Here is a 22,937-nt window from a genome sequence, read left to right as displayed (position 1 = left end):
GATAGCCTACTCACTCTTAAACTGGGAATTGATGGTTGAAGGTTCATTGTGTCTGTTATTCTGAAAGTGTCTTAGTTCTGGTTTAAGCAGTTGGGCTCCCAACCAGTTATTTTACTTTGGGAGGGCTGTGTTCTAGACTCTTGTGGCAGGAGAATGTGGCCTACATGCTTCTGAGCTGGGAATTGCTGGTTATGGCTTGCCTGTTATTCTAAGTGTCTTTATTCTGATTTAAGCACTTGGGCTAAAAACCAGCTATTTTAAATTAGGAAGGTTTGAGGTCTGTGCTTTTGTGGTAGGAGAGGATAGCCTACACACTTCTGACTTGGAAACTGCTGGTTGAAGGCTTAATGTGTCTGCTATTCTAAGTGTCCTTTGTTCTGGTTTAAGCACTTGGGCTCCAAACCAGTTATTTTACATTAGGAAGGTTTGTGGTCTACACTCTTGTGGCATTACTGTCTAGACAGGCTTTTTTTTACTACTAGATCATCTAGTTTGCATATAGCTGATCGTTGCTCATCAAGTTCCTTGTTTTATTGACCTATTCAGTGTTTAACTTTCATGCACTCCTACCTAGTAGCCATGGATATGCACTTTCCAACTCTCTCTGTGACCAGTCTAGTTGAGATGGGTGTTCTGAGATACTGGAGTAATTGCCTCATGTACGTTGACACTTGCCACCTCCATAGTGCCTTTTTTAGGCAAGGCTCAAATGACAAACCTACCTCCCTAGAAAACACAAGTGGAAAAAACTAAGGGTAATGCTGCTCAATGCCAGAAGTCTAAACCTCAAGATGCATGCCCTTGAAGCCCTCCTCAGTATGGAGAACATCGATGTCTGTGCGGTGACTGAAACCTGGTTGAAGGCTCCTGAGAGCACCCCAGCACTATCAGGTTTTACCTCATATCATGCTTTCCAGCCCCAAAACTTGGACCGAACCACAAAAGGAGGGGGGGTATCCATTTTCATCAAAGATACCCACACCTCCAGGTTAGTGGCAATGCACAAAGCATCGGAGACTATCCAGGTGCAACTAACCATAGGCCTTACAGTTTGTAGCATGCTACAGACCACCCTCTCAAACTCAGGAACCCCACACAGCCTTCCTGAAGACACTGGAGAGTATGAATGTCTCTCCAAATACCATCATTTTGGGAGACTTCAACTACCCAAACATAGACTGGGAACATTACTCAAGCCCCAACACCCTAGCCCAAAAGTTCCTAGAATTCATAAACTCAAATGCAATGGAACAACTAGTCACCATTCCCACAAGAGGAGACAATATACTAGACCTGATCATCACAAACATGGGGACAAAATGCTCCACACCGGAAGTATATCCCTCTTTGGTAAGATCAGACCATAAATTAATCTCACTGGAAATCCACATCCCCCACCCCTGCACAAAAGACCACAGTGAAGAACTTCTCAAAAGCAAACTTCACACTTCTTAAGACTGAAGTGGTATCCTTCAAGGCCCCTGGGCCAGTGGAAACCACAACCCACACTGCTGAATCCTTTGCAAATGCCTTCTATGGGCACCTTCAAGAATGCATGGATCATGCAATCCCAAATAAAATCAAGACCCATTCCCCCAAAGGCAGGTGCCCGGTCTGGTGGACCCCAGCCATAAACAAACTTTACAACAGGAGGAGGAAGCTACTACATGACAGAGCAAAATCCCTAAAAGGGAAGGCGTCTCTGATCAGTACTAGCAAAAAACTACGATCACTCATAAAATCATCCAAGGCCAACTTTGAGAGAAAAATCACAAAAGACACAAAAGACAATCACAAGGCCTTCTTTAGCTATGTTAGAAACCTGTGTGGAAACTCCCAGATATGCTCAGAGTTAGTCCAAAATGACACAAAATACACTGAACCCACTGACATTGCCAACATTCCGGCAGACAGGTTCAGTGCAAATTTCTCCCCCCCCCGCCAAAAGGAGAAATAACTATCCCAGCAGAGTGTAGCCTCCCTAACATCTCAGATGCCCAGGTGAGAGCCGCCCTCTCTAAAGCTAAAAACACAGCATCAATGGGACCGAATGGTGTCCCGGGCTGTGTGCTTCATGAACTCCAAGAGGAACTAAACCCACACATAAGGCTGCTGTTTAATCTTAGCCTTACTACAGGATACGTACCCAAAGAGTGGCGTATGGCAACAGTGGTCCCACTTCACAAAGGTGGTGCTTCTACGGACCCTGGAAATTACCGCCCCATAAGCTTGACGAGCCTGGTCTGCAAAGCTATGGAGAGGATCATTATGGAACTCATAAACAAAGACATTGGGGACCTACAGACATTGGATCCTACCCAATTTGGCTTTGTCAAGGGCAGATCCTGCCTTTTGAACTTGGTTGACTTTTGAAACAGTCACTAAGGCCATTGATGAGGGTAAGGCAGTTCACACAGCCTACCTTGACCTTGCAAAAGCCTTTGACACAATACCCCACTCGGGCATCATAGACAAACTCACCAGCTTAAATGTAAACCCATGTGTCACAAGATGGGTTGCAAACTGGCTCAAGGACAGAACCCACAGGGTCAGAGTTGCTGGAGCTATGTCAGACTCTAAGCCAGTCACAAGCGGTGTCCCACAGGGCTCAGTCCTGGGACCCCTCTTGTTCGGCATTTATTTTTCGAGGTACAGGCAAACATAGGAGGATTGTGGCTGACAAAGTTCGCAGATGATTGCAAACTGGGCACCATAATTGATACTCTAGCAGACACAAACATCCTTCAGAGAGGCCTCATAGAAACGGATAACTGGTGCCAGAGCCATGGCCTTAAGCTGAACGCCAAAAAATGTATAGTCATACCCTTTGGGAAAAACAAGGTACCGACAAATTACCACATAGGCGGTAATCCATTAAGTACGGAAGAGGTAATCAGGGACCTAGGGACCCAGGTTGACAGTAACCTCTCATTTGACGCTCACATTGCCAAAGTGGTTAGGAAGACCTTCTATATTGCCCACCTTATCATGAAGGGTTTCACATCTAGATCAAGAGAGGTCATTGTGCCCCTGTACTCTTCTCTTATCAGGCCCATGATTGAGTACAATGCCCCATTTGGGATGTATCTCACCCGACACCTGCAGCAGTTGGAAAGACCCCAAAAGTTCCTCACCAAGAGGATAAAGGGTCTTAAACATATGTCATATGCTGCCCGACTGAAAAAACTCCAGCTCTATTCAGTCGCATACCTGATCTGTGATCTGTGCCTGACGTACAAGGCCATGTCCAATCCTGAATTAATGGACATGCTCCACCTCAGAAAATCCAAATCCATCAGAGCCACGAGAACAAGTGACTTAAACCTCAACACAGAAATAAATAGGACATGCTGGAGGGACAGATTCATAACCCAGAGGCTCCCTACACTCTGGAACAGAATTCCAGTCCATGTTAGGCAGAGCTCCTCACTGACTCTATTCAAGAGAAATCTCGACAAGTGGATGGGAGATCGTAGGTTTACCCCGGGGGGGGTCATCTCTGTGTCACTACTAGACAGAGGCATAGTAAACTAAACCCTAAAAGGGCATAGTATTCTCATCCTAAGGGGTGGCGTAAGCCACATACACTCTGGCTAGGCTTATAAATGCCTTAGGGCAGATAGCCTAGTACGAACCTATGAACCTATGAACCTATGAACCTATGACAACCCATTTATTCTTAATAAAACAGATAAAGTATGCAAGGGGTATAAATACACTTTAATGCTGAAGGCAAAACACTCATACAACCAAAAGTAATCCTATAGAGGTTGTCAGTAACACTTGCACCATGCCTACTGCACAGGGTAAATACCCTACTCATAAAACTACTTATGTTGGGGCACTTAGACCTCCTGCACAGTAAAATCAAAGAAAGGGCCATCAGCCATCACATAAACACTCCATTGAAACAACACCCACAGCTACACATAGTAATACTGTATCCAATACCTCTACTGCTAAGCCCTTAAGGCAAACCAGCACACAGCCAAATTTCCCGGTCATTGGTGATTCTATATTGAGGCACATCAATGTACCCTCACCAGACTGAGTAAGGAAAGAGTTACTGTTAACTGTCTTTCTGGGGCTAGGATCCATCAAGTCATATAGGCACTCGTGTCATTGAACCACAGTTTCCAGTATGACTCTGTCATAGCTCAGGTGGGTGTTAATGACCTTAGACATACCTCCCTTGACTATAAGAAGCAGGATATGATCGAGCTTGCTGATTATGTGTCTCAGGGAGGTATGAGCCTAGCACTGGGGAGCATACCACCTCCTCCAAGGATGATACCAAGTTACCAACAGGCATGAGCCTAGCACTGGGGAGCATACCACTTTCTCCAAGGATGATACCAAGTTACCAACAGGTATGAGCCTAGCACTGGGGAGCATACCACCTTCTCCAAGGATGATACCAAGTTACCAACAGGTATGAGCCTAGCACTGGGGAGCATACCACCTTCTCCAAGGATGATACCAATTTACCAACAGGTATGAGCCTAGCACTGGGGAGCATACCACCTTCTCCAAGGATGATACCAATTTACCAACAGGTATGAGCCTAGCACTGGGGAGCATACCACCTTCTCCAAGGATGATACCAATTTACCAACAGGTATGAGCCTAGCACTGGGGAGCATACCACCTTCTCCAAGGATGATACCAATTTAAGAACAGGTATGAGCCTAGCACTGGGGAGCATACCACCTTCTCCAAGGATGATACCAAGTTACCAACAGGTATGAGCCTAGCACTGGGGAGCATACCACCTTCTCCAAGGATGATACCAAGTTACCAACAGGTATGAGCCTAGCACTGGGGAGCATACCACCTTCTCCAAGGATGATACCAAGTTACCAGTAGAAAATGATTGATTTTAACAACTGGCTTAGCTTCTGGTGCCAATCCACAGGGCTACAATATTTGATGTCCTGGGAGGTCAGGGTTCACAGACCATGCTGCTTCGCCAGGGATGGTCTGCACGTATCTCCTCTAGGCTTTCAGATATTGGCAAAGACCTTTTCCGCTCACATAGTACCTTTCTTGGGCAATGCCAAACTTATAAACCTACCGACTTAACTGAACCTATGAAGAACTATCTGAAAGTTGTACTGTTCAGTGCTAAAAATCTTAACAAGGAGCTCTACTCCCTGCAAGCCTTCCTTTCTATGAAGAGTGCAGATATCTGTGTAGTAATGGAGACATGACTTAAAGTTGCTGAGAGTACGCCAGCAATGCAAGGTTATAATGACTTTCACACCTTTAAACCAGCTACTGCATAGGAGGGAACTAAAGGTGGAGAAGTCTCAGTTTACATTAAAAGCAACCACACATCCAATCTAGTTAAAATTTATGACCCACTGGAACTCATACATGTGCAACTCACCATAAACAGGGTGTTGTATGACATCCTTGCAATATATAGGCCCCCCTCCATGTCTCAGGAAACCCATACTACCCATCTCAATGTACTGGAGTCCCTCATCATTAAACCCAATGTGATATTCATAGGGGATCGCAACTGCCCCTCTATAGATTGTGAATCCTACACCACTGGAGCTTTTCTCCTCGGGTCTCCACTGAAAATGGGCCCCTGTCTCAGTTGGACTAACGCGGTTAACAAATGACAATAAATAAATAAATAAAAATAAATAAAAGCGATTCCTAAACTTTGCTAATACCAACCTCCTGGAACAGTTGGTCCATTCTCCTACCAGAGGTACAAACATCCTTCACCTTGTACTCCTGAGCATGAGAGGCCAATGTTCCTCACCCAGTGTAATGTCCTTGCTCATTAGATATGACCGCAAGGCAGTATCATTTGAAATAAAAATTAAATCTGGGGATACATTAAAACCAAAAAACATTTAGAAATTATTCCAAGACTAATCTCTCTCTATTAAGCAACAGCTTAGCTAAATTCCAAGCACCCCCAAACCCAATAAACACCATAGCATATGCTGACCTATTTACAAAATCTCTGTACAACCATACTGATAGCTGCATAGAGCGAGCTGTGCCCACTCATATTAAGAATAAGAAAAACTCAAAAGGCAAGCCAACCTGGTGGAATCACAATACCAATGAGCTGTGCAACAAAAGAAATACAATTTTGGCCAAGCATAGGAGGAAAAAGACATACATATTAAATGCCCCCTGACCAATCTAAGCAGACAGCTAAGAGGGTTAATTAATTCTTCAAAAGCTAAATTTGAAGAGAAAAATAGTTTCTCAGGCAAAGGACAACCACAAAGCCTTCTACAGCTATAACCATAACCTCAGGAGAAATACACAACAATGCGCAGAAAGTATTGTAAATGGCATCACCCACACTGAACCGGAGGCCATTGCCAACCTTTTAGGTGACAGGCTCAGGTCAACCCCCCCCCCCAAAAAATAGTCCAAAGGAAATACCACATACCACAATCCCCAACAACCATTACTAGGGAACAAGTCATCAGTACACATTCCAAGACCAAAAACACTGCATCAATGGGCCATGATAACATTCTGTGATGTTTAATAAATAGTATGAAACATGACCTCTCTGATCACTTAAATCACTGTTCAACTGGAGCCTGCAGTCAGGTGTTGTACCCAAGAAATGGAAAATGGCTACAACCATTCCCCTGGACAAAGTAGGTCCAACCACTGATCCTGGTAACTGCAGACCCATAAGTATTATCAGCCCCATATATAAGGCCATAGAAAGAATCATCATGGACATGATAAATGAGGACATAGGTAACCTGCAAACACTGGACCCATTACAGCTCGGCTTTGTTAAAAGGACATTATGGACATGATAAATGAGGACACAAGTAACCTGCAAACACTGGACCCATCACAATTTGGCTTTGTTAAAGGAAGGCATGTCTACTAAACCTGGAGGACTTGTTTGAGGGGGTCGCCAAAGCATTGGATGAAGGTAAGACTGTCCACACAGCTTACCTCAACCTGGCCAAGGCCTTTTGATAGAACACCCCACTCAGGCATTATAGGCAAGCTCACTAATTTAGATATAAACCTTTTTATCACCCACTGTATAGTCAAATGGCTCACTGATAGGACCCAGGAGGTCAAGATAGGTGAAGCCACCTCCACCAAGAGGCCAGTTATTAGTGGAGTCCCCAAGACTTGGTACTGGACCAGCTCCTTTTTGTATCTATTTCTCTGAAATGGAAGCAAATGCTGAAGGTTTATGACTGACTACGTTTGCAGATGATTGCAAGCTCGAAGCTACCTTTGATTCTCCTGCAGACATTAGCATTCTTTGAGAAGGTCTATCTCTGAGTAACAAATGCTGACAAAGCCATGGCCTTAAACTCAATGCTAAGAAATTAATAATTGTACCCTTTGGGAAGTCAAACATCTAGGCTAATTACCATGTTGATAATACTCCCCTAAGAGTCAACCCAGTGGAGAGGAATCTGAGTATGCAGTAGACAGCAGCCTTACTTTTGACTACCGCATGGCCACAGTGGTGAGGAAATCCTTTTAAGTTGTGCAGTTTACAATTAAGGGCATGGCATCTAGGTCCAAAGAGGCCGTTATCACACTGTATTCCACCCTTATCAGACCAATCATAGAGCATAATACTGCCTTTGGTACAGTATGTATCTGACCACGTATATGCAGCAACTAGAGCAATCTCAGAGGTTCCTTACAAAAAGAATACAAAGTAACAAACCTGCCTTATGCAGACCACCTTAAAGCCCTTTCCCTCTAGTCAGTCGCCCCTAGACTGCTGAGGGGTGATCTATGTCTGATTTACAAGGCATCCACAAACCCTGCACTTATGAATCTCCTACATATTCATAAGTCAATGAGCACCAGATATGCAAGGTCTAAGGACCTGAATTTTGTCTGTGACTTGAACAGAACATGCTAGAGAGACAGATAGGTATCTCAGAGACTACCCTACCTGTGGAACAAGCTTCTAATTCATGTGAAGCTGAATTCTTCTATGACCCAGTTTAAAAGCAACCTAGACTAGTGGATGGAGAACAGGACATTTACACTGGGCCTGGCACCCGTGTCCCTTATAAATGTCTGGTCCTCAATGGCCTATTTGGATCCAGGACGTCATAGGATCACTTCTGTGGCTCTGCTCGACAGGGGCACAGGAAAATAATTTTCTCGGGTGGTGAAAGCCAGGGTAAATTTTTTGGCTAGGCTTGTATGGGCCCTAGGGCTAATAGCCAAGTACCTACCTATTATTCTTTCAGGAAAACTTAGCTAGGCTTAGAAAGTCCCCCCCCCCCGTCATAGGTTCATAGGTTCATAGGTTCATACTAGGCTATCTGCCCGAGGGCATTTACAAGCCTAGCCCATAGTTTTGTGGCTTACGCCACCCCTTTAGTATGGGGAACTATACCCATTATTTTGCTGTGCCTCTGTTGAGCAGTGACACTGAGGTAATCCCTGGGGTATATCTGCGATCTCCCATCCATTGGTCAAGATTTCTCTTGAACAAGGCCAGCGAGGTGCTCTGCCTCACATATACCGGGATTTTATTCCACAGCATAGGGAGTCTTTGGGTGATGAATCTATCCCTCCAGCACGCCCTATTAATAGCCGTGTCGAGGTTTAAGTCTCCGCCCTTGTGGCTCTGACGGATCTAGATTTTTGAGGTGAAGCATATTCATCAAATCTGGGTTTGACATGGCCTTGTATGTTAGGCAAAGGTCACCTCTGAGCAAGCGTGGCGACTGAATAGAGCTGGAGTTCTTTCAGTTGGGCAGCATAGGACAGATGTTTGAGACCCTTTATCCTTTTGGTGAGGAACTTTTGTGGCCTCTCCAGCTGCTGCAAGTGTCGGGTCAGATACATTCCGAATGGGGCATTGTACTCAATCATTGGTCTGATGAGTGATGAGTATAGGGAGACTATGACCTCCCTTGATCTAGATGAGAATCCCTTCATGATAAGGTGGGCAATGTAGAAGGTCTTCCTAACTACTTTAGCTACATGGGTGTCGAATGACAGACTACTATCAACCTGGGTCCCCAGGTCCCTGATAACTTCTTCTGTACTCAGTGGATTGCCACCTATTTGGTAGCTAGGGGTAACCTTGTTTTTCCCGAAGGGTATGACTATGCATTTTTGGCATTTAACTTTAGGCCATGGCTCTGGCACCAGTTATCCGCTTCTGTGAGACCCTTCTGAAGGATATCTGTGTCAGATGTGTTTTCTACTATGGCCCAGTTTGCAGTCATCTGCAAACTTTGTCAGCCATAACCCTCCTGTGTTTGCTTGTACTTGGAAAAGTAGATGCCAAACAAGAGTGGGCCCAGGACTGAGCCCTGTGGTACACCACTTGTGACAGGCTTTGAGTCTGACATGGCGCCAGCAACTCTGACCCTGTGGGTTCTGTCACTCAGCCAGTTTGCAACCCATCTTGTGATGTATGGGTTAACATTTAAGCTGATGAGTTTTTCAATGATACCCGAGTGGGGTATTGTATCAAAGGCCTTCGCCAGATCGAGGTAGGCTGTATGGACTGCCTTTCCTCATCAATGGCTTTGGTGACTGTTTCAAAAGTCAACCAAGTTTAGAAGGCATGATCTGCCTTTGACAAAGCCAAACTGGGATGGATCCAAAGTCTGCAAATTCCCTATGTCTTTATTTATGAGGTCCATTATGATCCTCTCCATGGCTTTGCAGATAAGGCTTGTCAAGCTAATGGGCCGGTAATTTCCAGGGTCGGTGGAGGCACCGCCTTTGTGAAGTGGGACCACAGTTGCAGTGCGCCACTCCTGGGTACGTATCCAGAGGTAAGACTATGATTAAACAGCTGTCCTAGCTGTGGGTTTAATTCCTCGTTGAGTTCGTGGAGCACACAGCCGGGGACACCATCAGGTCCCATGGATGCTGTGTTTTTGCTTTGGAGAGAGCAGTTCTCACTTGGGCGTTGGAGATGTTTGGGGGGCTGCAATCGCTTGGTATAGATATCTCTCCTTTTGGGGGGGGGAGTTTGCACTGAACCTGTCAGCCAGTATGTTGGCAATGTCTGTAGGATCAGTAATCTTCACATCATTTTGAACTAGTTCTGAGCATATCTGGGAGTTTCCTCCCAGGTTTCTAACATAGCTAAAGAAGGCCTTATGATTGTCTTTTGAGTCTTTAGCTATTTTTCTCTCAAAATTTGCTTTGGATGATTTTATGAGAGCTCTTAGTTTTTTTACTTATAGTGATCAAGGGTGTCTTACCTTTTAAGGATTTTGCTCTATCTTGTAGTAGCTTCCTCCTTTTGTTGTAGAGTTTGTTTATGGCTGGGGTCCACCAGAGTGGACGCTTGCCTTTGGTACAAAGAGTCTTTGTTTTGCTTGGGATTGCCTTATCCATGCAGTCCTGCAGGTGCTGGTAGAAGGCATTTGTAAGTGATTCAGCGGCTTGAGTACTGTTTTCCGGCTCGGGGCCTTAAAGGAGACCACACTAGTCTTTAGAAGTGTGAAGTCGGCTTTGAGAAGTTCTTTACTGTGGTCTTTTTATTTCAGGTGGGGGTGGGATGAGGACCTCCAGCGAGATTAGTTTGTGATCTGATCTCACCAGTGAGGGGTATACTTCGGTGTTGAACATTGTGCTCCCATGTTCGTGATGATGAGATCAAGTATGTTTTCTCCTCTTGTGGGATGGTGACTAGTTGTTCCATGGCATTTGAGTTTATGAATTCCAGGAACTTTTGGGCTAGGGTGTTTGGGCTTGAGTAGTGTTCCCAGTCTATATTAGGGTAATTGAAGTCACCTAGTATGATGGTGTTTGGTGATACATTTATCCCCTCTAGTGTTTTCAGGAAGGCCATGTGAGGTTCCTGAGTTTGTGAGGGTGGCCTGTAACATGCTACAATTTGCAGAGCAGTCTTGCCTATGGTTAATTGCACCTGGATGGTCTCCGATGCATCGTCGTTGCCACCAGTCTTGAGGTGTGGGTGTCTTTGATGAATATGGATACCCCCTCCTTTCTTGGTATTGTCCGGATTTTGGGGCGGAACGCATGATAAGAGGTAAAACCTGATAGTGCTGGGGTGCTCTCAGGAGCCTTGAACCAGGTTTCTGTCACTGCACAGACATCAATGTTCTCCATACTGAGAAGGGCCTCGAGTGCGTGCATTTTGAGATTTAGACTTCTGGCATTGAGCAGCATTACCCTTAGTTTTTTCCTTTTTGTGTTCTAGGGTGGTAGGTTTAGAATTTGAGCCTTGCCTAAAAAGGCACTATGGGGTGGCAAGAGCCTTTGCCAATATCCGAATCCCAGGGTGACAGGTGCAAGCCGTCCCTCATAAGCAGCGTGGCTTGTCCAGCATGTCATCCCAGGCAGACAGACATTGGATCCCCTTTGAATGACACCAGAGTTTAAGTCAATTGTTAAAGCTGATCATCTTATCTCTGTATTGTGGCATCATTCTTGGTGAAGGTAGGATACTGCTCAAGGTCAGGGTCATACCTGCCTGGGCTACATAATCAGAGAGCTCCTCAATGTCTCATTTCATGTAGTCCAAGGAGGTACGTCTCAGGTCGTTTACACCAGTGTGGACAATGACTGAGTCATATTTGTACCTGCTGTTGAGAGACCTGAGTGCTTGCGTTATGTGGCGGATTCTAGCGCCCGACAGGCAGCTTACTGTGACCTTCTCCTTACTCAGTCTGGTGAGCGGGATGTCAGTGTGTCTGACTATGGAGTCACCAATGACTAGTGTGTCTGGCATTGTGTTTGGCCTTAAGGGCTGTGACTGTTTGACACTCTGACTGTGAGGTCTATGTGTTGCAGGTGTTGTGTTCTGAGGTGGTGGTTGTTTGGGTGTCTGCTTTGGTGGCCTCTGCTGTTTTGGTAGATTTTGATCAGAGCCCGAGTATGTCTTTGTGTGTTTATGTGTATGATTTGAGGTTGTGATGGTACTATGTGAGACTGGGTCTATAGTGTGTGTGGTAACCTTCTCCTCCTGACTGGTCTTGCCAGTCCTATGTTGAGAGAGCTCAGCCTCCAGTTTGGCCGTATAGTTGCATCTCTCGCATGTATTTGTGTTTTGTGGGAGGAGGAGAGGGTTGTTCAGGTACATGAGGCAATTGTAACATTGCCTCAATATTCCCAGGTTCACCAGCTGAGCAGGAGAGGACACTAGCAACTGATTCCTCGACATGCTAGAAGGACTAGACAAAAAAACTTTAAAAGAGATTCGGGGACGGAGTGACCGAGAAATGGGGTTTGCCTTTTTGGGGTGCTATCTATAAGAGTGCCGTATCAAGGTAATAAGTACTGTAGGAGCAAGTGCTAGGTTTAACAGATAGAGAAAAGTCTACTTGGAGTCAAGTAGAGATGATCTTTTAGGTATTAGAGAAAGTGCTAGTAACAGGGATGCTTAAAGGTAAGATTGAAAAGAATGCACTCTGCAGTGTGCACTAGAGAAGTTAGATATGAAAGTAGGTAACTTGAGTTTTACCTGTTTAAAAAGTTAAGGTTTAGTGGAGAGTTACTATTTTTAAAACAGCAAGATGGACTGAAAGGGGTGGTTACTTTTGTATTTTGGTACTATGAAATACTGTAGGATGGCCAATAAATTTAAATAATTGAAGGGTGGGATTTCAAAAGTGATGGTTTTGTGATTACTCACATAAGCCAGTGAAAGTAGAGAGAAATGAGATATATGGTCAGATTAACATAAGAGGCGGGCAACTAGAAAGACAGTGGTATTTAACAAGACAACTTAAATGGGTGGGAAGGAGGGGAAAAATTCTGCCTGACTCAGAACAGAGAGAGCTGTGGTCTCTTTTGAAGTTTTAATATGCTGTTAAACAGAATGCAAGCAAAACACAAGGTAAAGAAAACAAACTACAGTATTCAAAATATAGAAAGGCAATACAGAAATACAAAAAATAACAGCAAACTAACCTTTCCTTCACAGCAAAGTGTAGCAGAGTCTGGATGAGCCTTTCTGGTAAAGCTAGTAACAATCTTGAATCCATAAATCTAAAAGTTCTTTTTCAAAGCAAAAACAGAATTATACAAACAACTGCTTGATATTAAGAACCAACATGAAGATAAGGTGCACTTACTCTAGATGAATCGAACTGGGGTGCGTTATCATTCGTATCAGTGACAGAGATAATGGCGGTCGCTGTGTTAGTGAGACCATTTCCACCCATGTCAGCAACCTGGAGGATAAGGGTGTATGTCTGAACACCCTGCAGAAAGAAAAGACAAACAGTTTTATTTTTATTAAGTAAAAATGAACTTTTCACAAAACATTTAATGCCTGATTTTACAAATGCCAAGAGGAATGAGTAAGCTGTGCTCAGAAAGAATTAATCACACGCGTCACATATCAAGGCCTCAATGAGCTATGCTAAGGAGCACACATGAATCACCTATCTTATATCAAGCCCTTAGCGATCTGAGCTGAGAACCATTGTCTGAGGACTGCATACCTCTCAACTGTCCAGATTTTCATAGAATGACTACAATTTTGATTCATATATTTTTGGTCTTTTCCTCATAAAATTTGTGGTTTTCTGGAACATCACTGAGTACTGAAGTCACTAAATAGTGACAAAGGATTGAGTTTCAGACTTCAAATCCTTCAGAAAATGCATGCTAACACAAATCCTGTTAATCTAGCAACTTTATATGTTTATAAAACCAATATTTAAAATCTTTCCCTACTTTTGGGCCTTTGAGTCCCATTTAATTTAGCCTGCGTCCAGATATCCTGTGCTGAAAGGTTGAGAGGTATGCTGAGGACCACGCACGGATCACACATGATACATCAAGTCCTTAGCGATCTAAGCTAAGAACAACTGCATGAGGAGCATGAACAGATTACATGTCATACATCAACCATTAGCGATCTAAGAACAACTGCGTAAGGAGCATGCATGGAGCATATGTCTTACATCAAGCCCTTAATGATCCAAGCTAACAACAACTGACTGAAGAGCATACATACATAAATAAACTAGCACAAATGTTAGGAAATATATGCCTAACACAAAATGGGTTAGGATTTCGCATAATGATTAAGGTGTTTACCTGAGAGATGCAAGGCATGGGGTTTGATACTCACTTTTGAGAGGAAATTTAGATAGGCTTAAAAATGACCTAGAAAGGCAGCTAGTTTAGTACGTGTCTATGTTGCTAAAATAACAAGAGTTATGTTTTTAAATTGTATCTTATCTTTGGGGCTGCTGCTTAAAACTAGGAATGGCAAAAAGTTGGCTGCCAGTGAAGCAAACCTATTGTCTTTTTCTGTGAAGTAACACAACACAAAGAGGTAATAATGTGAAGTAACACAACACAAAGCGGTAATAATGTGAAGTAACACAACACAAAGCGGTAATAATGTGAAGTAACACAACACAAATCGGTAATAATGTGAAGTAACACAACACAAAGCGGTAATAATGTGAAGTAACACAACACAAAGCGGTAATAATGTGAAGTAACACAACACAAAGCGGTAATAATGTGAAGTAACACAACACAAAGCAGTAATAATGTGAAGTAACACAACACAAGGCGGTAATAATGTGAAGTAACACAACACAAAGCGGTAATAATGTGAAGTAACACAACACAAAGCGGTAATAATGTGAAGTAACACAACACAAAGCGGTAATAATGTGAAGTAACACAACACAAGGCGGTAATAAGTTTATGACATGAACAATTGTGTACTTACTGCACAACTGGACTGTAACACAAATTTAGTAACAGATCTCAGTGTAAGACAATAATTGCATTTTATTCAAGATGCAGTCATCTCAGAGCTAATGATTAGGCAGTACATCTGCACAATGTGAGATGCATTGTTCTCAATGAAAATTCATTTTTGGTATAGGAGTTTTAACGGCATTTAAACACTGTGTTTAATTCAAAATGACATTCATCATGCTTGGTCTGTGATCACACAGCCTAGCTCCATAGTAAATGTGAATGTTTTATTTATTTATTTATTTAAATTAATTAATTAATTACTTTATTATTTGTTGACTGGTTAGGTGGGGTGGGCTACTGACCCTTTTCAGCCATGACCCAGTCTCCATAGTACAGAGTAAATATACACTTATCAGAACCAAACAAATTATAGAACAATTTAACAGAAAACGGAACAGTGTTACACAGATGTACAAACACTGTGAAGTAACTGTGGGTGTGGAGATTAAGCAAATGGTGTATATACAGTTAGGCACAGCTATTAAGTAAATAAACAGACAGAAAGTTACAGTTTATAATGCAGATGCAACTTTTCACTGTTGCCAGTTTAGTGAGACAGTTTTGCAGTGTCCCTAAGGCACCTAAAGCTAGTTGATTATGTTGAATCTGCATTAATTGGCTGATTTTTTAAAACATTTTTAAAGTCTTTTATGGTGGATATTTCCTTCATTTCAGAGGACAGACTATTCCACGAGGCAGGGCCTAGTTGTGACAATGTTTTCCTCCTATGAATCTTTTGAAGGAGGTATAATAACGGTGCTATTGCTCACCTGACTGCCTCTTCGACAGTAGGATTATTCCTTGAATGGTAATTTGTTTTTAGTGGGGGCAGTAGCCAAGTTTTACGATTTTAAAGCGAAAACAGTTTGACAGATAAGAAGCTGTGTCAGTAACTGGTGACCAGTGGAGATCTTTAATGGTGTTGCAGACCATTTCAATAAATAATATCAAATAGTACAATAAAACAAATTACAGTGACGTAAAATATAAGGCAAAGGACACAGAGTTGAACATAGTGCAACACAAACTATACAAACTAAATACACCCTGAAAGCAAGCACGGTAAGACCTAGAGAATGTAATGAAGAAGGCTGTGGGGAAAATTAAAGAGAAACAGAAATACACTAACATCATCGAAGACTTTTTTGTATATTTGTTTAAATGTTATAAACCTGCCCATACTCATATGTTAGGGAAAAGAAAAGGAAACCTGATTTAAGGTAATGTGTAACTGTTCATCTAGTTAAACTCAAATGACATTTAGAGCTTTTTTAAACATATTTGTTAACACTGGAGAGGTGTGAAACAATCATATAATTTTTAATAGAACATCTAGAGTCATTGTAGTTGTTTTTGGATATGGCAGCAGAGATGTTTTGTTATCTCATGAGGTTAGTGTCCTTGTAGTAATGTTAGTCAAGAGAATAATAATGACTCTAAACTGGTTCACGCATGAAATGTATCTAGATTTGGGCGAGATGGTGGCCAAATTCAAGCCAAAACAAATTGTATAAAGAGGAACGATGCTGAGTCCTATTGCGATGACCTGCAACTAAAGAAACGGTTTTGTTATATGCTTGCTTCAATTTCTAATAGGGGTGCTGGTTGTAATCCTGTAAAGATTATTAGGGTATAGAAACAATGAGAAAAAGTCTGACTATATAGCCGAATGATGAGTAGAATCACTAAGAAATGTTTAGCTCTGTAGAGCTTATCATGCTTTCTGTTGGTCCTGATACCACTATTATGTACATGTATGTTGAATTTAAGCTGGTTGTCAAAGATGAATGCTAGAAGCTTGCAGTTTCAACTCACTCAACTAGCAAAAGGTCAAGTAAGACAATACCAAGTGCTTGTTTAGCCTGAGTCTGGATGAGAGTCATGAAGTAAAGTATGGCCAGAACAGGATTTTTGTGAGGACAGCACAGATTTTGTTTTATTACGTTTAAGATACAGACCTGAGACATACAGTTAGGTCTGAAAGGTAGTGGAAAAGCATTTGTAATACAATGTCAATAGTATGTAACATGCAATTCAGCATGATGAGTGAGCAATGCTCGGCGATTACTCGATGGTCCGTCGCAACAGTCAGAGATCCACCAAACCACATTACATGTAGGTCATTTCTAAGTTTTAAAGAATCTATCATTCACCACAGTTTAGCCAGAGTAGAGTGACACCCATGTTGTGCCATGACTGATGTCAGTGATACACACCATTGGTTCCACACAACTTTCTTCAATCTCAATATTCTTATTTTTCCAAAACCCAAAGAAGAGTTATTGCACTCAAACCCCTTATTGCAATAATCACTTTTATTGCACTCATACCCCTCCCATCTTTCCAACAGCCAACCACAGCGCTAACCCAACACTACCTCATTCATATTCCCTCTACTTTCACACCTCCTCAACTGACATGTACAAGCATACCTTTCCTTTGCTCACTGCATGCACTCTCCTTGCATATCTTACATCCTACCAAAGCTCCATCATTCCCCCACTTAACCACTACCACTGTACTACTACTCACACCACCACTCATGTCTCACCCATACTCAGCTCCCCTTTCACCAGCTCAAGAACCATCCCTATGCACCCCCCACATATTCTACCAATGATATTACTCAAACATAAAGCATCCCTACAACTTAACATAGTAACCATCCCACCATACCTATTACCCACAGAGCACAATCATAAAGTTTCCGTTATAAACAAACACATTCAAAAACTGAGAAAACTAATAATCTCATGCATATCAAAACTAGCCCTAAGTGGAGACATCCACCCCAACCCTGACCCTACCATCTCCAACCCCAATCCTCATAATCAGACTAGAAACCTCAACTTATCCCATATTACAGCCAATAGAAAGCCAAGTGACTTCCTTCTACTAAGCCTAAATATTAGAAGTATATCCAACAAAGTCCATGAACTCCATGCCACCATAGACTTGTACTCCCCAGATATTGTCATCCTGACAGAAACCTGGCTAAAACCTCACATTACCAGTGAGCAAATACTCCCTACAGGTTACGGCATACTAAGAGTAGACCGGCTAAACAAAAAAGGAGGTGGTGTAGTTATAATATTTAAACAGCATCTAAACATCCAGATCTCAAAGTCATCAGCTCCACAAATAGGCAATGAAGAAATAATATATACCAACCTCAAAATTAATCAAAACAAAACCATCAACATAATTGGATGCTACTTCCCACCTGGCCAAAACATCCCTCCACTAGAAAACTTCCTCAGCTGGTCTACCCACCATCTCCCCCAAGAAACTATCATCTTAGGTGATTTCAATATTGACTGGCAATCCTGTTCTGGCAACAATCCAACCCATCATGTACACCTTCATGGCTTCACCCAACTAGTCCAGTCACCAACAAGGATAAATAAAAACTCCAGCAAGCACACTACCCTGGAGTGGATACTAGTCAGTAAGAACCCCCAGTCATATATAACAGGCTGCTTATCAGAGAGCCTCAGTGATCACTCCCCAACATTCCTACTCAAAAAATACCTGTACCAAGCTAAACCTGTCATCTATCATCAAATATGTAAAAAAATAATCTTTAACCCACTCACATTCATCTCATCCCTCAAAGAATGTAACTGGCATGCTCTAAAGTACCTCAGTCTAGATGACGCAGTTGAATTTTTTAATACTACCTTCCTGAACATCCTTAATTACCATGTCCCCATAAGATTTTCCAGAACCAAAGCACAACCCTCCCCATGGCTACAGAAAACCACTAAGTCAGAAATGAAAAACAGGGATAAAGCCTGGGAGCACTGGCGCAAAACCAAGACCCCCTCAGCTAGACAGAAATTCCTAGAACTATGCAATAGAGTCAAAAAGCTAATAAAACAGGACAAATTCCAATACTACCAGTCTGCCCTAGACTCCTCCCAACACAGCCCCAAACAATTCTGGTCCTCCATAAACTCCATCCTCCACCCAGGTAAAGTCAGTACCCCTCCTCCTAACATCCCTCACTCATCAGAAAATATTGCTACCTCATTCAACACACACTTCACCCAAACCATACCATCACTAGCTAAACAACACAACCCCCCTACCCTCCAACCCACACCTTCAACTACTAATCTCCCCACTGCCTTCTCTTTTTCTCCTGTACCTACCTCCAACATAAAAAAACTCTTAACTAAACTTAAACCCACCAAATTAGCAGCAGACAACCTCCCAAGTGAATACCTACAAATTGCAGCTGATGCCCTGGCCTACCCAGTATCCATCTTGATTAACCGATCTCTGTCAGAAAGTTACGTTCCCACATTGTGGAAAGTCTCACATATAATTCCCCTCCACAAAGGCGGACCCTCTGCAGAACTAACCAATTACCGGCCCATAGCTATTCTCTCTCCACTCTCCAAAATACTAGAGAGATGCATACACTCTCAGGTCTCACACTACCCCCTTACTAACAACCTGCTTTCCAGTACTCAGCATGGTTTCCGACCAAACCATAGCACCACCACTACCTTACTCTCCTTTACTAACACTATCCTTCAGCATAAAAACAATGGCTATCTCTCCTCTGCTACTTTCCTAGACCTATCTAAAGCATTTGACATGGTCCCACACAAACAACTTATCTCTGTCCTCAATAACCTATCCTTCTCACAATCAGTCACCAACTGGTTTCAGAGTTACCTGTCTGACCTCCAACAATCCATTGTATGTCAGAATGACATATCTCCCCAACTACCTGTCTCCACAGGGGTTTCCCAAGGATCCATCCTTGGACCCCTACTTTTCTCTGTTTACACCAATAATCTAGCCTCTACCACCAAACATGGCACACTCATCCAATACGCAGATGACTCAACCATCATCTGCTCAGCCCAGTCCCTACCCAAACTGCAAAAAGTCACACAGGAAGCATTTTCCTCTGTTGAAACATGGTTATCCGATGCCCAATTAATACTCAACCCAAACAAAACTAAACTACTCATCTTCCAACCCACCAAACATACTCAAAACAACTCTCACTTTAACATCACAGCAAAAGACAACACCACTATATACCCAACTGAACACACCAAATTGCTAGGAGTGGAAATAGACAATAAACTAAAATTTGACATTCACATATCCATGACCATAAAAAAAGTCCACAAAAAACTTGGAGCATTATACAGAAATAAACAATTTCTCACCAAAGCAGCAAAGATTTCAATAGCAAATTCCCACCTTATCTCCACCCTACTTTATGCCTCTCCAGTATATACCAACCTAAGGCAATGTGATCTAAACAAGCTAGAGACCTGCTACAACAAAATCGCCAAATTCGCCACAGGGGCATCCTACCATAGTCACCACTGTCTCTCACTTGCTGAACTGGGCTGGCTTGAACTCCCTCACCTCCTTCAGTGGTATCAACTCTCACTCGCCCACAAACTAGTAAACCATCCACTAAATGTCCTCCAGAATCTACTCCAACCCTATCGCACCACCAGACCACTAAGATCCAGCAACAAAAATCACTTGCAGATCACTAAAGCCAATAACTCTGCTGATGAAGCACTATTCTCTTGTGCCATAGCCAAATTATGGAACTCACTCCCACCCACAATTACCTCCGTACCATCATGCACCAACTTCAAAACTTTATTAAAAGCGCACCTAAAAACATGCTGGCTATGCCCTTGCAACTCCCACTCTAATATCATCCACCCCATCCAACTACTACCTTTCTTTCACCTCCACTAACTACCTTGATGATAGCAAGCTCAGATGCTCATAAGCCTAGTACTTATTATACAGCAGGAACTTCTCATTGTTACATTTGTTAATGCCAGTTATGTACTTCACAGATAAAGATTCTAGTTGTCTACTGATATACTATGTTCTTCATCTGTAAATATGTTGTAAGTAATTTCTATGTTAAATTGTTAATCACTATGTAATCCAATGTAACTACTGTCTATTTTACTGTGGAGCTTTTCTCCCCAGGCCTCCGCTGAAAATGGACCCACGTCCAGTCGGACACTCCCGGTCAACAAATTTAAATAAATAAATAAATAAATAAATAAATAAGAGTTATGGAACAAAAGTGCCCAGCTTACACTCCAGATTAAATGGCTACTGTAAGTAGAAGACAAAGTGTGGTCCGACTTGGAAGCAATATATCATTTAAGAACAATTATTATTAGTAATTCTCCAACATAACAAAACAGCAATCAAATCTGTAAAAAAATAACTAATCTTCATATAAAACAAGTAGTTCTACCATGTGATCTAAACACTTGCTGCTCAGAAATTATGTTTTTACAAGCAAGTGCCACTAAATCCAAGCAGGGCCACTCAGTGTGCATATACCTTTCTAACACCACCTAAGATACACTGAAGAGCTCTGACTGCTCCACAAATACACAAACACAAACCAACAACAATCATAACAATACTAAAACTCTTACAAAATCTGCATTATCATGATCTTAGTAGCAAGACTGTCTTATGTATTTAAACTTCTTGGTCATATGTTTAATTTGTTGCTGCCTTCAGGAACTGTTCCATCAGACTGCACAATAACTTTAATTACTGCATTCTTTAAAAGCACAAATGCTTACAAAACACATAACTTTAAACCATTACCTAAAGTATCGCTAGTAGACAAAGTGTTAAATGTTTGTGACCAAATGTTTGCTCAGTACAAATAGCTTACTAAGTTAATCGCGACATTGATATAGATGGGCCCACAGTATAACCACTGCTCTCGTTAGCTCGTTAGTGTTGTTGATACTAAACAGATACAAGACTGCTTAAAAGTACCCCCTATGCGGACCTTTTGACTTGGTGCACTATGCACACCTGCTCAAACAGGTGTATAGCCTATGCTTTATGTAAAGATCTATGGTATGGTTTACTAACTACAGATGCTAACACTTAATATGTCTAGAAATTATTGTTCTATCAGCAAATATAACCGTGGTTAATCCACAGGGATCATATTTACATTCAGTGCTTTTTTGTTTTCACAACTTGGAAAACAAGTCCATGGGATACTAGCAACCATGGTGAGTGGCCTTACGTGCTATGCAAAGATCGGCATTATATAACCTATCCTATACGTTTTGAAATCAGTCTGCAGATTTTGCCATATTTTTGTCATGCATTTCAATGGCCCTTTAATGCATTTCAACATTTTACAGCTACACTTGTCTTGTTTTCCCCATTTAAAAATTGTTTTAGACTTGAGTTCATCTATGTTTGTCATTACTTGTGTGTTTGATGTTTTGTTGTCAGTATTTGTGCTTACGGCTAGGTCTGCATGTTAATAAACTTGGATCTGAACTTAAATATAACACTTGCTCTTGAGTACAACCTACTCACATTAGGCAAAAAAGCAAAAAGCATACAGACAGACATTGTAAATGATTTCTTCAAGCTTAGGTGCTATCTCAAAGTTATTACCTCAAAAACAAATAATATGCTTTGTTGTAACTGTCAAAGCCATATAATAATCCTTTAGTTACTTAAACTGTATTTAAAGGAATTTTTCAGAATACCACACTAAATTGCCTATACAAGCCTGCATTTGTTGTTTACATATAGGCAGCAATATCTGAAATAGTCAGCTTGTAATAAAAACGTATGTACAAACTACACATGACTGCCTTTCAACCATTAAGGACTTAGCATGCAGTTCCACATTGAAACTGTCTGGGTCATTTCAACTTCGCCATTAAAGGGAATTCAGGGTGATTAATATCCAGTGACAGAAAATGTCAAATTTGTGGAAAATATATATATGTGCAATTTTATTTGGATGTAATGATGATTTAATACACACATGTTCATGATGTTCCCCTTCCCCTACTCACCCCCCATTTTCTCTTTACTGCTGTTCTCTCTCTAATTCCACTTTCCTTACTTCCTTACTTTCCTTACTTCCTTACTTTCCTTATTTTCCTTACTTTCCTTACTTCCTTACTTTCCTTACTTTTCTTACTTTCCTTACTTCCTTACTTTTCTTACTTCCTTACTTCATTACTTTCCTTACTTCCTTACTTTCCTTATTTCCTTACTTCCTTACTTTCCTTACTTCCTTACTTTCCTTACTTTCCTTACTTTCTTACTTCCTTACTTTCCTTACTTCCTTACTTTCCTTACTTTTCTTACTTTCCTTACTTTCCTTACTTCCTTACTTTCCTTACTTCCTTACTTTCCTTACTTCCTTACTTCCTTAC

At 41.8% G+C, this 22,937-nt stretch overlaps 1 protein-coding gene across 1 annotated transcript in view; it reads right to left on the bottom strand.

Moving 5' to 3' along the window:
• The window catches only part of LOC122810419 (B-cadherin-like), a 766,834-nt gene that overhangs the window by 309,957 nt on the left and 433,940 nt on the right, over positions 1-22,937 (bottom strand). The window contains exon 8 of the mRNA XM_044082031.1: positions 13,056-13,184. Coding sequence (XP_043937966.1) covers positions 13,056-13,184 — 129 coding nt within the window. The remainder of the gene's footprint in view (positions 1-13,055; positions 13,185-22,937) is intronic.

This window comes from Protopterus annectens, chromosome 8.part1 (assembly GCF_019279795.1).
Source record: "Protopterus annectens isolate FY-2018-M chromosome 8.part1, PAN1.0, whole genome shotgun sequence".
Classification (NCBI taxonomy): domain Eukaryota; kingdom Metazoa; phylum Chordata; order Ceratodontiformes; family Protopteridae; genus Protopterus; species Protopterus annectens.
Note: the sequence above shows the minus strand (reverse complement) of the source record. Positions and strands in the feature narration are given on the sequence as shown.